At 53.4% G+C, this 17,639-nt stretch overlaps 1 protein-coding gene across 1 annotated transcript in view; it reads right to left on the bottom strand.

Annotated features, from left to right (window-relative positions):
- Positions 1-225: 225 nt before the first annotated feature.
- LOC134965441 (uncharacterized) overlaps positions 226-17,639 on the bottom strand; it is a 44,732-nt gene continuing 27,318 nt past the window's right edge. Inside the window, exons 8-9 of the mRNA XM_063941882.1 lie at positions 1,143-1,262; positions 226-403 (exon numbers count right to left, since the gene is read on the bottom strand). Coding sequence (XP_063797952.1) covers positions 300-403; positions 1,143-1,262 — 224 coding nt within the window. The 3' untranslated portion in view covers positions 226-299. The remainder of the gene's footprint in view (positions 404-1,142; positions 1,263-17,639) is intronic.

Genomic DNA, 17,639 nt, shown 5'->3' with positions numbered 1-17,639 from the left:
CACTGGACAGGAATCCTATTGAATTGGTCTGGGCACAGTTGAAGAGGTTCATCAGGTGTGATGTGAAACCAAAAAATAAACAAACACTTTTGGCTAGGATAAAGATGTACTGTAATACACTAAATGAACAACAACAAATACTGTACAGTAATAATAAATATTTTTTACAAAGAACGATAAATATAGTCAAACAGGGTGTTTGCCGATGACATTAGTCTTCGGAGTTCTGTGAAAATAAAAAACAATGTACTGTATTAGAACAGTAATACAGGTTGAGTACTGTCAGATACAGATAAGATCTAGATACAGATAAGGTTGAGAAACAGTGGTGAAATGAACCTTAACTTAACAAAAAATGTCTTCCCGGGAGGAGGTGGATTGCCGGATTCTGGCTGTGGTGGGACTGCAAAAAAACAAACAAAAATTTTTTTGTAATTTCGGGATGTACAGTAAATTTCTACAGTATTGTTAGTGTCACTCAGAGGGAATTTTGGGGTAGTAGTAAATCATAATACAGTATACAGTCCAGTAGAATACAGTACTGTACAATACTAGGCAACTCAATGGTGACAATCCTGAAAGTAGTTACAGTAGGTACAGTAAGTACAGTATACAGTACTTACCATACCCCCTACCTTCTAACCCACCTTTTCTGCAGCCTAACCCTAAAAACCCCTCCACAGCTTAGCCCTAACCCTCCACGCCATAGACTAACCTTAACCTCCACCAGCGATGCCTACACTTATCCATCCCTGGCGGTGACTAACCCAAACCCCTCTTCCCTGCAGCCTATCCCTAAACTCCCTCTTCTCCTTACACTGTAATACTAACTCTCACCAGTTATCATAGCATCTAGTGTCAATGTTAAACCCCCCCACTCCTGCAGCCTAACCCTAACCTGATCGCACCTGCCTCTTTTAAGTTAGTCTCCCCTAAAATGACTACTGTTTCCACTGGCTTTCTCCACAAGTTTATCAACGGCTCACCCACACCTAGCAATGGTCCTGCTGGATTCTTTCAGGACAGTAAAGTTCTTACTGGTCAGAGGTGTCCATACACAGTAATGTAGACTTTTCCTATACTTTACAGTATTTTTCCGTGTACAGTACATATACAGCAATGTACAGTGCAGGAATGCTTACTTATTGACGGTACAGATGTGTCGGCATCATGAAGTGGGTGGGTGGGTGGTCGGGTGATGGTAGTAGCGGGAGTGCTGGGGGGTCCTGGAGACCATGTTTGGCCCTTGCCCTCCTGGAGGCCTGTCAATAGTGAAAAATAATAAAACACATTGGCCCCTGAACAGTAGTTACTGTATCAAACACATTGGTCACAACATTCACATTGTCCCCAGGAGTGATCAACCAGAAGCATTCACCCCCACATGGATTAAATTTCACAAGGTGCACATCGCACCTGTGCAGAGGCGTCGGAACTGGGGGGGCAAGGGGGCAGCTCGCCCCCCCAAACATAGAGAGGCGCCGATCAGGGTACAGGAGGAGCGGAGGAGCGATGTGCGGTCAGGTGAAAGACCGCACATTACATCCTCCGCTCCGTGAGTGAACATCCCAGGCCCGGTGCGGCCCCTCCCCCATCATTTTCAGGCTTTTTTTTTAAATTGTTATTGCTGTCGCTGCGCTGCTAGTCATAAACTGCATGCCTGCAGTCTGAGGAGCTCCGCCTCCTTGAGCTCTGCGAGGTTCCCGGCCGTCAGCATGAGGGAGGAGGATCTCTCCCCGCGCTATGGATGCAGACGGCGGACCTACTGAGCCTAGAGGCGGACAGGTGAGCGGGAACGGAGAGGGTGAGGAGGCTGGCTATGGACTGTGCGGCAGGAGCATCCCCGGGGACAGCGTGGGGGAGAGAGGGAAGAGGCGGCTGGAGGCATCATGACAGCGTGGGAGGAAGCTGCCTGTGACGCTGGAAGCATCCCCTTTGCTCTGTGAAAGGGGGGGGGGGGGAGGAGGCTGTCTGTGCTGCTGGGAGGCATCCCCTGCCCCTGTCATCGTGCAGTGTGTGTGTGTGTGTGTGTGTGTGGGGGGGGGGTTAGGAGGTTGGCTGTGCCCTATCATCCACTATCCACCTGTCACCCTCACCATGTCACCCACTATCCACCCGTCACCCTCACCATGTCACCGACTATCACCCGTCACCCTCACCATGTCACCCGCTATCCACCTGTCACCCGCTATCCCACCTGTCACCCTCACCATGTCACCCGCTATCCACCTGTCACCCTCACCATGTCAACCCCTATCCACCTGTCACCCTCACCATGTCACCCGCTATCCACCCGTCACCCTCACCATGTCACCCGCTATCCACCCGTCACCCTCACCATGTCACCCGCTATCCACCTGTCACCCGCTATCCCACCTGTCACCCTCACCATGTCACCCGCTATCCCCCCGTCACCCTCACCATGTCACCCGCTATCCCCCCGTCACCCTCACCATGTCACCCGCTATCCACCCATCACCCTCACCATGCCACCCACTATCCCCCTGTCACCCTCACCATGTCCCCCTGTCACCCTCACCATGTCACCCGCTACCCCCCCTGTCACCCTTACCATGTCACCCGCTATCCCCCTGTCACCCTCACCATGTCACCCGCTATCTCCCTGTCACCCTCACCATGTCACCCGCTATCCCCCTGTCACCCACATCATGTCACCCGCTATCCCCCTGTCACCCTCACCATGTCACCTGCTATCCCCTCTGTCACCCTCACCATGTCACCCGCTATCCCCCCGTCACCCTCACCATGTCACCCGCTATCCATCCGTCACCCTCACCATGTCGCCCACTATCCCCCTGTCACCCTCATCATGTCACCCACTATCCCCCGTCAACCTCACCATGTCGCCCGCTATCCCCCCTGTCACCCTCACCATGTCACCCCCTAACCCCCTGTCACCCTCACCATGTCACCCTCTATCCCCCTGTCACCCTCACCATGTCTCCCCCTGTCACCCTCACTGTGTCACCCTCTATCCCGCTGTCACCCTCACCATGTCACCCGCTATCCCCCTGTCACCCTCACCATGTCGCCCACTATCCCCCTGTCACCCTCATCATGTCACCCACTATCCCCGTCAACCTCACCATGTCGCCCGCTATCCCCCCTGTCACCCTCACCATGTCACCCCCTAACCCCCTGTCACCCTCACCATGTCACCCTCTATCCCCCTGTCACCCTCACCATGTCTCCCCCTGTCACCCTCACTGTGTCACCCCCTATCCCGCTGTCACCCTCACCATGTCACCCGCTATCCCCCTGTCACCCTCACCATGTCACCCTCACCATGTCGCCCACTATCCCCCTGTCACCCTCATCATGTCACCCACTATCCCCCGTCAACCTCACCATGTCGCCCGCTATCCCCCCTGTCACCCTCACCATGTCACCCCCTATCCCCCTGTCACCCTCACCATGTCACCCTCTATCCCCCTGTCACCCTCACAATGTCTCCCCCTGTCACCCTCACCATGTCACCCCCTATCCCGCTGTCACCCTCACCATGTCACCCGCTATCCCCCTGTCACCCTCACCATGTCACCTGCTATCCCCCTGTCACCCGCTATCCCCTTCACCCACACCATGTCACCTGCTATCCCCTCTGTCACCCTCACCATGTTACTTGCTATCCCCCCTGTCACCCTCACCATGTCACCCACTATCCCCCTGTCACCCTCATCATGTCACCCACTATCCCCCGTCAACCTCACCATGTTGCCCGCTATCGCCTCTGTCACCCTCACCATGTCACCCCCTATCCCCGTCACCCTCACCATGTCACCCTATATCCTCCTGTCACCCTCACCATGTCTCCCCCTGTCACCCTCACCATGTCACCCCCTATCCCGCTGTCACCCTCACCATGTCACACGCTATCCCCCTGTCACCCTCACCATGTCACCTGCTATCCCCCTGTCACCCCCACCATGTCACCTGCTATCCCCTCTGTCACCCTCACCATGTCACTTGCTAACCCCCCTGTCACCCTCACCATGTCACCCTCACCATGTCACCCACTATCCCCCTGTCACCCTCACCATGTCGCCCACTATCCCCCTGTCACCCTCACCATTTCGCCTACTATCCCCCTGACACCCTCACCATGTCACCCACTATCTCCCTGTCACTCTCACCATGTCACCCACTATCCACGCGTCACCCTCACCATGTCACCCACTATCCCCCTGTCACCCTCACCATGTCACCCACTATCTCCCTGTCTCTCTCACCATGTCACCCACTATCCACCTGTCACCCTCACCATGTTACCCGTTATCCCCCTGTCACCCTCACCATGTCACCCACTATCCCCCCATCACTCTCTCTCAGTGGGCCAGATGTACTAAGCTTGAAAAGTGATAAATATCACTGTGATAAAGTACCAGCCAATCGGCTCATAACTGTCATTTTTCAAACACAGCCTGTGACATGGCAGTTAGGAGCCGATTGGCTGGTGCTTTATCACAGTGATATTTATCACTTTTCAGGCTTAGTACATCTCCCCCCCCCTGTAACTCTCTCCCCCTGTCACCCACTATCTCCATCACCTAGTATCTCCCTGTCACCCTCACCATGTTACCCACTATCCAACCTGTCACCCATTATCTCCATCATTCTCTCTCCCTGTAACTCTCTCTCCCTGTCACCCACTATCTCCATCACCTAGTATCTCCCTGTCTCCCTCACCATGTCACCCACTATTTTTCTGTCACCCAATGTCTTTCTGTCACCCACTATTTCCCTGACACTTTCTGTCTCCCTGTCACTCCTCCTTGCTGAGAAGTGCTGCTGTTGCTGCCGGCTGCCAGCACTTGTCACTGTGACAGGCAGCAGCTGCTCCGGCAGCATGAAAAGCGGCCTCCCCCTCTCTGCCTCCTTACTGAGGGAGCCGCACTGTCCTGCCTGTTGCTGCCGCTGCTGCCAGAGTCTGTCTCACTTACCACAGGCAGCGCAGCAGTGGCGCCGGCGGCATGAAGAGATGTGCCGCCCACCCGCCCAGGAAGACCACACTATCTCAGGCAGCTCTGAGTACTCTCCGAGTCCCTAGCTCCGTCTCCCCAATGGGCTGCTCTAAATCAAAGGGATCTCCGTAGCACACAGACAGAATCCCACGTGTAACAGGCTGCTGCCTCTTCCTAAAGAGGAGAGGAGGCATTACTTATACTACAAATATATGGTAATCAACAGTCGGGGGGGGGGGGGGGGGGGATGGCTCTCCATATGTTCTAATCTGATTCTGTATATGAATGTTTAATCCACACTTGGATTTAGAGTATTTTATTTATTTTAATAAAGCTATTTTTATAGGCCCCTTCCCTCACTTTCCTTGTAAGTCCACCCTCAGTGCCCCTTCCTTCACCCTCTTTTTAACACCCCATCAGCGCCCATGCCCTCACCCTCCCTGTAACTCCCCGTCAGTGTCCCTGCCCTCACCCGCCCTGTAATTCCCCACCAGCATCCCTGCCCTCACCCTTCATGTAGCTCCCTCAGTGTGCACTAACCCTCCTTCTAACTGCCCCCTCAGCATCCCTACTCTCACCCTCCCTGTAACTCTCCCCTCAGCGTCCCAGCCCTCCCCCTCCCTGTAACTCCCCCCTCAGTGCTCCTCACACTCCTTGTAACTCCCCGTCAGTGCCCCTGCCCTCACCCTCCCTGTAACTCCCCGTCAGTGCCCCTGCCCTCACCCTCCCTGTAACTCCCCGTCAGTGTCCCTGCAGTCACCCGACATGTTACACCCCGTCAGTGTCCCTGCCCTCACCCTCCCTGTAACTCCCCGTCAGTGCCCCTGCCCTCACCCTCCCTGTAACTCCCCGTCAGTGTCCTTGCAGTCACCCGCCATGTTACACCCCGTCAGTGTCCCTGCGCTCACCCTCCATGTAGCTCCCCCCTCAGTGTGCACTCACTCTCCCTCTAACTCCCCCCTCAGCATCCCAGCCCTCACCCTCCCTGCAACTCCCCCCTCAGCGTCCCAGTCCTCATCCTCCCTCTAACTGCACCCTCAGTGCCCCTGCCCTCACCCACCCTGTAACTCCCCCCTCAGTGCTCCTCACACTCCTTCTAACTCCCTATCAGCATCCATACCCTCAGTCTCCCTGTAACTCCCCCTCATCATCCCTGCCCTCATCCTCCCTTTAACTCCCCCCTCAGCATTCCTGCCCTCCATGTAACTTCCTCTCAGCATCCCTACTCTCACCCCCCCTGTAACTCCCCCCTCAGCATCCCTGCCCTCCCTGTAACTTCCTCTCAGCATCCCTACTCTCACCCCCCCCCTGTAACTCCCCCCTCAGCATCCCTGCCCTCACCCTCCCTGTAACTGCCCCCTCAGCATCCCTGCCCTCACACTCCCTGTAACTCCCCCCTCAACATCCCTGCCCTCATCCTCCCTCTAACTGCACCCTCAGTGCCCCTGCCCTCACCCACCCCTGTAACTCCCCCCTCAGTGCTCCTCACACTCCTTGTAACTCCCTGTCAGCATCCATACCCTCAGTCTCCCTGTAACTCCCCCTCATCATCCCTGCCCTCATCCTCCCTTTAACTCCCCCCTCAGCGTCCCAGCCCTCAGCCTCCCTGTAACTGCCCCCTCAGCATCCCTGCCCTCACACTCCCTGTAACTCCCCCCTCAACATCCCTGCCCTCATCCTCCCTCTAACTCCCCCCTCAGCATCCCTGCCCTCCCTGTAACTTCCTCTCAGCATCCCTACTCTCACCCCCCCTGTAACTCCCCCTCAGCATCCCTTCCCTCCCTGTAACTTCCTCTCAGCATCCCTACTCTCACCTCCCCTGTAACTCCCCCCTCAACATCCCTGTCCTCCCTGTAACTGACTCTCAGCATCCCTACTCTCACCCCCCCCTGTAACTCCCCCCTCAGCGTCCCAGCCCTCAGCCTCGCTGTAACTCCTCCCTCAGCATCCCTGTAACTCCCCCTCAGCATCCCTGCCCTCACCCTCCCTGTAACTCCCCCTCAGCATCCCTGCCCTCACCCTCCCTGTAACTCCCCCCTCAGCGTCCCAGCCCTCAGCCTCCCTGTAACTCCCCCCTCAGCGTCCCAGCCCTCAGCCTCCTTGTAACTCCTCCCTCAGCATCCCTGCCCTCAGCCTCCCTGTAACTCCCCCCTCAGCGTCCCAGCCCTCAGCCTCCCTGTAACTCCTCCCTCAGCATCCCTGCCCTCAGCCTCCCTGTAACTCCTCCCTCAGCATCCCTGCCCTCACCCTCCCTGTAACTCCCCCCTCAACATCCCTGCCCTCCCTGTAACTCCCTTTCAGCATCCCTGCCCTCACCCTCCCTGTAACTCCCCCCTCAGCGTCCCAGCCCTCAGCCTTCCTGTAACTCCTCCCTCAGCATCCCTGCCCTCAGCCTTCCTGTAACTCCCCCCTCAGCGTCCCAGCCCTCACCCTCCCTGTAACTCCTCCCTCAGCATCCCTGCCCTCAGCCTCCCTGTAACTCCCCCCTCAGCTTCCCTGCCCTCACCCTCCCTGTAACTCCCCCCTCAACATCCCTGCCCTCCCTGTAACTCCCTTTCAGCATCCCTGCCCTCACACTCCCTGTAACTCCCCCTCAGCATCCCTGCCCTCACCCTCCCTGTAACTCCCATGGCCACTACTATCAGTCACCATGACGCCAGCAATGCACTGGTCACTGCTAGGGCTTGACCTACTCTCCCTGCTACATAGGGCACGTGGTGGGAAACTAGAGTGGCATGGGAGAGCTGAGCTGCTAATTTTGCTGTTCTGTGTTCAAATAGTCGCCACCTCCAGGGGTAGTGTATATTTGCCGTGCAAGTGTGCGATCGCATGTGTAGCCGAGCTGCTAAAATCCACTAAAATCAACTTTGTGCAGTCTCTGCGCAGCTCAGGACATACTCCTACAGTGCGATCACATCAGGCTGATCGGGGAAGGAGCTGACGTCATACACCCTCCCTAAAAACGCTTGGGGACACCTCTGATTTTCCGGACATTCCCAGTAAACGGTCAGTTACCACCCACAAACAGCCTTTTCCTGTCAATCACCTTGCGAACACCCGTGCAAACGGATTTTCTCTGACGTCCTAGTGGATGCTGGGGACTCCGTAAGGACCATGGGAATAGACGGGCTCCGCAGGAGACTGGGCACTCTAAAAGAAAGATTAGGTACTATCTGGTGTGCACTGGCTCCTCCCTCTATGCCCCTCCTCCAGACCCCAGTTAGAATCTGTGCCCGACCAGAGCTGGATGCACCTATGCCCCTCCTCCAGACCCCAGTTAGAATCTGTGCCCGACCAGAGCTGGATGCACCTAGTGGGCTCTCCTGAGCCTGCTAGTAAAGAAAGTAATGTTAGGTTTTTATTTTCAGTGAGATCTGCTGGCAACAGACTCACTGCTACGTGGGACCGAGGGGAGAGAAGCAAACGTACCTGTTCACAGCTAGGTTGCGCTTCTTAGGCTACTGGACACCATTAGCTCCAGAGGGTTTGAACACAGGCAAAGGTCCTCGGTCGTCCGTTCCCGGAGCCGCGCCGCCGTCCCCCTCGCAGAGCCAGTAGATCAGAAGTTGGTGATGAAATCGGCGGCTGAAGACTCCTGTCTTCATTAAGGTAGCGCACAGCACCGCAGCTGTGCGCCATTGCTCCCACTGCACACCACACACTCCGGTCACTGTAGGGTGCAGGGCGCTGGGGGGGGGGGCGCCCTGGGCAGCAATAAGAATACCTTTGGCATAAAAAAGACACATAATACAGTCTGTGACTGTATATGTGTAAAACCCCCGCCATTTTTTAGTCAGAAACAGCGGGATAGAAGCCCGCCGCTGAGGGGGCGGGGCCTTCTTCCTCTGCACACCAGCGCCATTTCTCTTCACAGCTCCGCTGGAAGGACGTTCCCCAGGCTCTCCCCTGCAGTCTCCTGGCACTAAGAGGGTAAAAAGAGAGGGGGGGCACATAAATTTAGGCAAAAGGTGTATTGATACAGCAGCTATTGGGAAAAATTCACTTCTGGTAGTGTGTATCCCTGTGTATATAGCGCTGTGGTGTGTGCTGGCATACTCTTTCTCTGTCTCCCCATAGACCTTGTGGGGTCCTGTCCTCAGTCAGAGCATTCCCTGTGTGTGTGCTGTGTGTCGGTACGGCTGTGTCGACATGTTTGATGAGGAGGGTTACGTGGAGGCGGAGCAAGTGCAGATAAATGTGGTGTCGCCCCCGTCGGTGCCGACACCTGATTGGATGGATATGTGGAAGGTCTTAAATGACAATGTAAACTCATTACATAAGAGATTTGATTATGTTGCTGCCGGGGGACAGCTGGCTCTCAACCCGGGCCTGCCCAGGCGCCTCAGAGGCCGTCAGCGTCTCAAAAACGCCCACTATCTCAGTTGGTTGACACAGATGTCGACACGGAGTCCGACTCCAGCGTCGACGAGGATGAGGCACTATTACAGCCCAAAATGACTAAGGCCATCCGATACATGATTATTGCAATGAGAAATGTATTACACATTTCAGAGGCTGACCCTGTCCCTGACAAGAGGGTAAATATGTTTGGGGAGAAAAAGCAGCCAGTGACTTTTCCCCCGTCACATGAATTAAATGAGTTATGTGAGGAAGCGTGGTCTTCCCCTGATAAGAAAGTGGTGATTCCCAAGAGAATACTAATGGCGTACCCTTTCCCGCCAACGGATAGGTTACGCTGGGAATCCTCCCTTAGGGTTGACAAGGCCCTGACGCGCTTATCTAAAAGAGTGGCCCTGCCGTCTCAGGATACGGCCGCCCTAAAGGAACCTGCGGATAGGAAGCAGGAAGGTATCTTGAAGTCTGTGTATACACACTCTGGTGCTCTACTGAGACCGGCTATTGCTTCAGCTTGGATGTGCAGTGCTGTTGCAGCATGGACAGATACTCTGTCAGAGGGGTTGGATACCCTGGACAGGGATACCGTATTGCTAACACTTAGCCATATTAAAGACGTCGTCTTATATATGCGGGATGCCCAGAGGGACATTTGCCTGCTGGGCTCTCGAATAAATGCAATGTCCATTTCTGCCAGGAGGGTCTTATGGACTCGGCAATGGACAGGGGATGCCGACTCTAAAAAACACATGGAGGTTTTGCCTTATAAGGGTAAGGAATTGTTTGGGGATGGTCTCTCGGACCTCGTATCCACAGCGACAGCTGGAAAGTCGACTTTCTTGCCACAGGTTTCCTCACAGCCTAAGAAAGCACCGTATTACCAAATGCAGTCCTTTCGTTCTCAAAAAAGCAAGAGAGTCAGAGGTGCATCCTTTCTTGCCAGAGGCAGGGGTAGAGGAAAGAAGCTGCACCATGCAGCCAGTTCTCAGGAACAAAAGTCCTCCCCTGCTTCCACTAAGTCCACCGCATGACGCTGGGGCTCCACAGGCGGAGCCAGGAGCGGTGGGGGCGCGTCTCCGAAATTTCTGCAACCAGTGGGTTCGCTCACAAGTGGATCCTTGGGCTATACAAATTGTATCTCAGGGATACAAGCTGGAATTCGAAGTGACGCCCCCTCACCGTTACCTAAAATCCGCCTTGCCAGCTTCTCCCACGGGGAGGGAGATAGTCCTGACGGCTATTCACAAGCTGTACCTCCAGCAACTGATAATAATGGTACCCCCCCTTCAGCAGGGAAAGGGTTACTATTCCACACTGTTTGTGGTACCGAAACCGGACGGTTCGGTAAGACCCATTCTAAATTTAAAATCCTTGAACATTTACATGAAAAAGTTCAGGTTCAAAATGGAATCGCTCAGAGCGGTCATTGCCAGCCTGGAAGAGGGGGATTTTATGGTATCTCTGGACATCAAGGATGCGTACTTGCATGTCCCCATTTATCCGCCTCACCAGGAGTACCTCAGGTTTGTGGTACAGGACTGTCATTACCAATTCCAGACGTTGCCGTTTGGTCTATCCGCGGCACCGAGAGTCTTTACCAAGGTAATGGCGGAGATGATGGTACTTCTCCGGAAGCAAGGAGTTACAGTTATCCCGTACTTGGACGATCTCCTCATAAAGGCGAGGTCCAGAGAGCAGTTGTTGGTCAGCGTAGCGCACTCTCAGGAAGTGTTGCTATGGCACGGCTGGATTCTGAATATTCCAAAGTCGCAGCTGATTCCTACGACGCGTCTGCCCTTCCTGGGCATGATTCTGGACACAGAACTGAAGAAGGTATTTCTCCCGGAGGAGAAGGCTCAGGAGTTAGTGACCATGGTCAGGGATCTCCTGAAACCAAAGCAGGTGTCGGTGCATCACTGCACGCGAGTCCTGGGAAAGATGGTAGCGTCATACGAAGCCATTCCTTTCGGCAGGTTCCATGCCAGGATCTTTCAGTGGGATCTGTTGGACAAGTGGTCCGGATCGCATCTTCAGATGCATCGGCTGATCGCCCTGTCCCCGAGGGCCAGGGTGTCTCTTCTGTGGTGGCTGCAGAGTGCTCATCTTCTCGAGGGCCGCAGGTTCGGCATACAGGACTGGGTCCTGGTGACCACGGATGCAAGCCTCCGCGGATGGGGGGCAGTCACTCAGGGAAGAAACTTCCAGGGGCTGTGGTCAAGTCAGGAGACTCGTCTGCACATAAACATACTGGAATTAAGGGCCATATACAACGCCCTGAGTCAAGCGGAGCCCCTGCTTCGAGACCAACCAGTGCTGATTCAGTCAGACAACATCACGGCAGTCGCCCATGTAAACCGACAGGGAGGCACAAGAAGCAGGGTGGCGATGGCGGAAGCCACAAGGATTCTTCATTGGGCGGAGAATCACGTACAAGCACTGTCAGCAGTGTTCATTCCGGGAGTGGACAACTGGGAAGCAGACTTCCTCAGCAGGCACGACCTCCACCCGGGAGAGTGGGGACTTCATCAAGAAGTCTTCGAGCAGATTGCAAATCGGTGGGAACGGCCACAGGTGGACATGATGGCGTCCCGCCTAAACAAAAAGCTAAAAAAATATTGCGCCAGGTCAAGGGACCCTCAGGCGATAGCTGTGGACGCACTGGTAACTCCGTGGGTGTTCCAGTCGGTATATGTGTTTCCTCCTCTTCCTCTCATACACAAAGTACTGAGAATAGTAAGAAAAAGAGGAGTGAGAACAATACTCATTGTTCCGGATTGGCCAAGAAGGACTTGGTACCCAGAACTTCAAGAGATGGTCACAGAGGACCCATGGCCTCTGCCTCTAAGACAGGACCTGTTGCAGCAGGGGCCCTGTCTGTTCCAAGACTTACCGTGGCTGCGTTTGACGGCATGGCGGTTGAACGCCGGATCCTAGCGGAAAAGGGTATACCGGATGAAGTAATTCCTACGCTGATAAGAGCTAGGAAGGATGTGAAGGCAAAGCATTATCACCGCATATGGCGGAAATATGTTGCTTGGTGTGAGGCCAGGAAGGCCCCTACAGAGGACTTCCAGTTGGGTCGTTTTCTGCATTTCCTACAGTCAGGTATGACTATGGGCCTCAAATTAGGGTCCATAAAGGTTCAGATCTCGGCCCTATCCATTTTCTTTCAAAAAGAACTGGCTTCACTGCCTGAGGTTCAGACGTTGGTAAAGGGAGTGCTGCATATTCAGCCTCCTTTTGTGCCACCAGTGGCACCTTGGGATCTTAACGTTGTGTTGGATTTCCTGAAATCCCACTGGTTTGAGCCACTTAAGACCGTGGAGCTAAAATATCTCACGTGGAAAGTGGTCATGCTATTAGCCTTAGCTTCGGCTAGGCGTGTGTCAGAATTGGCGGCTTTGTCATGTAAAAGCCCCTATCTGATCTTCCATATGGACAGGGCAGAATTGAGGACTCGTCCCCAATTTCTCCCTAAGGTGGTATCATCGTTTCATTTGAACCAACCTATTGTGGTGCCTGCGGCTACTAGGGACTTGGAGGATTCCAAGTTGCTGGACGTAGTCCGGGCTTTGAAAATTTATGTTTCCAGAACGGCGGGAGTCAGAAAGTCTGACTCGCTGTTTATTCTGTATGCAGCCAACAAGGTTGGCGCTCCTGCTTCGAAGCAGACTATTGCTCGCTGGATCTGTAGCACGATTCAGCTGGCTCCCTCTGCAGCTGGATTGCCGCATCCAAAATCAGTAAAAGCCCATTCCACAAGGAAGGTGGGCTCTTCTTGGGCGGCTGCCCGAGGGGTCTCGGCTTTACAGCTTTGCCGATCTGCTACTTGGTCGGGTTCAAACACATTTGCTAAGTTCTACAAGTTTGATACCCTGGCTGAGGAGGACCTTGAGTTTGCTCATTCGGTGCTGCAGAGTCGTCCGCACTCTCCCGCCCGTTTGGGAGCTTTGGTATAATCCCCATGGTCCTTACGGAGTCCCCAGCATCCACTAGGACGTCAGAGAAAATAAGAATTTACTCACCGGTAATTCTATTTCTCGTAGTCCGTAGTGGATGCTGGGCGCCCGTCCCAAGTGCGGACTTCTTCTGCAATACGTGTATATAGTTATTGCTTACTAAAGGGTTATTGTTATGAGCCATCCATTGATTGAGGCTCAGTTGTTGTTCATACTGTTAACTGGGTATGGTTATCACAAGATATACGGTGTGATTGGTGTGGCTGGTATGAGTCTTACCCTGGATTCCAAATCCTTTCCTTGTAGTGTCAGCTCTTCCGGGCACAGTTTCCCTAACTGAGGTCTGGAGGAGGGGCATAGAGGGAGGAGCCAGTGCACACCAGATAGTACCTAATCTTTCTTTTAGAGTGCCCAGTCTCCTGCGGAGCCCGTCTATTCCCATGGTCCTTACGGAGTCCCCAGCATCCACTACGGACTACGAGAAATAGAATTACCGGTGAGTAAATTCTTATTTCTCTGACGTCCTAAGTGGATGCTGGGGACTCCGTCAGGACCATGGGGATTAGCGGCTCCGCAGGAGACAGGGCACAAAAGTAAAAGCTTTAGGATCAGGTGGTGTGCACTGGCTCCTCCCCCTATGACCCTCCTCCAAGCCTCAGTTAGATTTTTGTGCCCGGCCGAGAAGGGTGCAATCTAGGTGGCTCTCCTAAAGAGCTGCTTAGAGTAAAAGTTTGTTAGGTTTTTTATTTTCAGTGAGTCCTGCTGGCAACAGGCTCACTGCTACGAGGGACTTAGGGGAGAGAAGTGAACTCACCTGCGTGCAGGATGGATTGGCTTCTTAGGCTACTGGACACCATTAGCTCCAGAGGGAGTCGGAACACAGGTCTCACCCTGGGGTTCGTCCCGGAGCCGCGCCGCCGACCCCCCTTGCAGATGCCGAAAAGTGAAGAGGTCCAGAAACGGCGGCAGAAGACTCTTCAGTCTTCATAAGGTAGCGCACAGCACTGCAGCTGTGCGCCATTGTTGTCAGCACACTTCATAGCAGCGGTCACTGAGGGTGCAGGGCGCTGGGGGGGGCGCCCTGGGCAGCAATGATAGTACCTTATTCTGGCTAAAAATACATCACATATAGCCCCTGGGGGCTATATGGATGTATTTAACCCCTGCCAGGTCTCAGAAAAACGGGAGAAGAAGCCCGCCGAAAAGGGGGCGGGGCCTATTCTCCTCAGCACACAGCGCCATTTTCCCTCACAGAAATGCTGGTGGGAAGGCTCCCAGGCTCTCCCCTGCACTGCACTACAGAAACAGGGTTAAAACAGAGAGGGGGGGCACTTAGTTGGCGATATGTATATATATATTATAATGCTATAAGGGAAAAACACTTATATAAAGGTTGTCCCTGTGTAATTATAGCGTTTTTGGTGTGTGCTGGCAAACTCTCCCTCTGTCTCCCCAAAGGGCTAGTGGGGTCCTGTCCTCTATCAGAGCATTCCCTGTGTGTGTGCTGTGTGTCGGTACGTGTGTGTCGACATGTATGAGGACGATGTTGGTGAGGAGGCGGAGCAATTGCCTGTAATGGTGATGTCACTCTCTAGGGAGTCGACACCGGAATGGATGGCTTATTTAAGGAATTACGTGATAATGTCAACACGCTGCAAGGTCGGTTGACGACATGAGACGGCCGGCAAACCAATTAGTACCTGTCCAGGCGTCTCAAACACCGTCAGGGGCGTTAAAACTTAAAACGTCCTTTTACCTCAGTCGGTCGACACAGACACGGACACTGACTCCAGTGTCGACGGTGAAGAAACAAACGTATTTTCCTTTAGGGCCACACGTTACTTGTTAAGGGCAATGAAGGAGATGTTACATATTTCTGATACTACAAGTACCACAAAAAAGGGTATTATGTGGAGTGTGAAAAAACTACATGTGGTTTTTCCTGAATCAGATAAATTAAATGAAGTGTGTGATGATGCGTGGGTTTCCCCCGATAGAAAATTATTGGCGGTATACCCTTTCCCGCCAGAAGTTATGGCGCGTTGGGAAACACCCCTTAGGGTGGATAAGGCGCTCACACGCTTATCAAAACAAGTGGCGTTACCGTCTCCAGATACGGCCGCCCTCAAGGAGCCAACTGATAGGAGGCTGGAAAATATCCTAAAAAGTATATACACACATACTGGTGTTATACTGCGACCAGCGATCGCCTCAGCCTGGATGGGCAGCGCTGGGGTGGCTTGGTCGGATTCCCTGACTGGAAATATTGATACCCTTGACAGGGACAGTATTTTATTGACTATAGAGCATTTAAAGGATGCATTTCTATATATGCGAGATGCACAGAGGGATATTTGCACTCTGGCATCAAGAGTAAGTGCGATGTCCATATCTGCCAGAAGATGTTTATGGACACGACAGTGGTCAGGTGATGCAGATTCCAAACGGCACATGGAAGTATTGCCGTATAAAGGGGAGGAGTTATTTGGGGTCGGTCCATCGGATCTGGTGGCCACGGCAACAGCTGGAAAATCCACCTTTTTACCCCAAGTCACATCTCAGCAGAAAAAGACATCGTCTTTTCAGCCTCAGTCCTTTCGTCCCCATAAGGGAAGAAGACTGCAGCAGGCAGCCCATTCCCAGGAACAGAAGCCTTCCTCCGCTTCTGCCAAGTCCTCAGCATGACGCTGGGGCCGTACAAACAGGTGCGGTGGGGGGTCGTCTCAAGAGTTTCAGCACGCTGTGGGCTTACTCGCAAGTGGACCCCTGGATCCTACAAGTAGTATCCCAGGGGTACAGATTGGAAATTCGAGACGTCTCCCCCTCGCAGGTTCCTGAAGTTTGCTTTACCAACGTCTCCCTCCGACAGGGAGGCAGTATTGGAAACAATTCACAAGCTGTATTCCCAGCAGGTGATAATCAAAGTACCCCTCCTACAACAAGGAAAGGGGTATTATTCCACACTATATTGTGGTACTGAAGCCAGACGGCTCGGTGAGACCTATTCTAAATCTGAAATATTTGAACACTTACATACAAAGGTTCAAATCAAGATGGAGTCACTCAGAGCAGTGATAGCGAACCAGAAAGAAGGGGACTATATGTGTCCCTGGACATCAAGGATGCTTACCTCCATGTCCCAATTTGCCCTTCTCACCAAGGGTACCTCAGGTTCGTGGTACAAAACTGTCACTATCAGTTTCAGACGCTGCCGTTTGGATTGTCCACGGCACCCCGGGTCTTTACCAAGGTAATGGCCGAAATGATGATTCTTCTTCAAAGAAAAGGCGTCTTAATTATCCCTTACTTGGACGATCTCCTGATAAGGGCAAGGTCCAGAGAACAGTTGGAGGTCGGAGTAGCACTATCTCAAGTAGTTCTACGACAGCACGGGTGGATTCTAAATATTCCAAAATCGCAGCTGTCTCCGACGACACGTCTGCTGTTCCTAGGGATGATTCTGGACACAGTCCAGAAAAAGGTGTTTCTCCCGGAAGAGAAAGCCAGGGAGTTATCCGAGCTAGTCAGGAACCTCCTAAAACCAGGCCAAGTGTCAGTGCATCAATGCACAAGGGTCCTGGGAAAAATGGTGGCTTCTTACAAAGCGATTCCATTCGGCAGATTCCACGCAAGAACTTTTCAGTGGGATCTGCTGGGAAAATGGTCCGGATCGCATCTTCAGATGCATCAGCGGATAACCCTGTCTCCAAGGACAAGGGTGTCTCTTCTGTGGTGGCTGCAGAGTGCTCATCTACTAAAGGGCCACAGATTCGGCATTCAGGACTGGGTCCTGGTGACCACGGATGCCAGCCTGAAAGGCTGGGGAGCAGTCACACAAGGAAAAAATTTCCAGGGAGTGTGATCAAGTCTGGAGACTTCTCTCCACATAAATATACTGGAGCTAAGAACAATTTACAATGCTCTAAGCTTAGCAAGACCTCTGCTTCAAGGTCAGCCGGTATTGATCCAGTGGGACAACATCACGGCAGTCGCCACGTAAACAGACAGGGCGGCACAAGAAGCAGGAGGGCAATGGCAGAAACTGCAAGGATTCTTCGGTGGGCGGAAAATCATGTGATAGCACTGTCAGCAGTGTTCATTCCGGGAGTGGACAACTGGGAAGCAGACTTCCTCAGCACGACCTCCACCCGGGAGAGTGGGGACTTCATCGGGAAGTTTTCCACATGATTGTGAACCGTTGGGAAAGACCAAAGGTGGACATGATGGCGTCCCGCCTGAACAAAAAAACTGGACAGGTATTGCGCCAGGTCAAGAGACCCTCAGGCAATAGCTGTGGACGTTCTGGTAACACCGTGGGTGTACTAGTCGGTGTATGTGTTCC

This window comes from Pseudophryne corroboree, chromosome 10 (assembly GCF_028390025.1).
Source record: "Pseudophryne corroboree isolate aPseCor3 chromosome 10, aPseCor3.hap2, whole genome shotgun sequence".
Lineage (NCBI taxonomy): Eukaryota > Metazoa > Chordata > Amphibia > Anura > Myobatrachidae > Pseudophryne > Pseudophryne corroboree.
The sequence above is the reverse complement of the archived record's forward strand: the minus strand, read 5'-3'. Positions and strand labels throughout refer to the sequence as shown.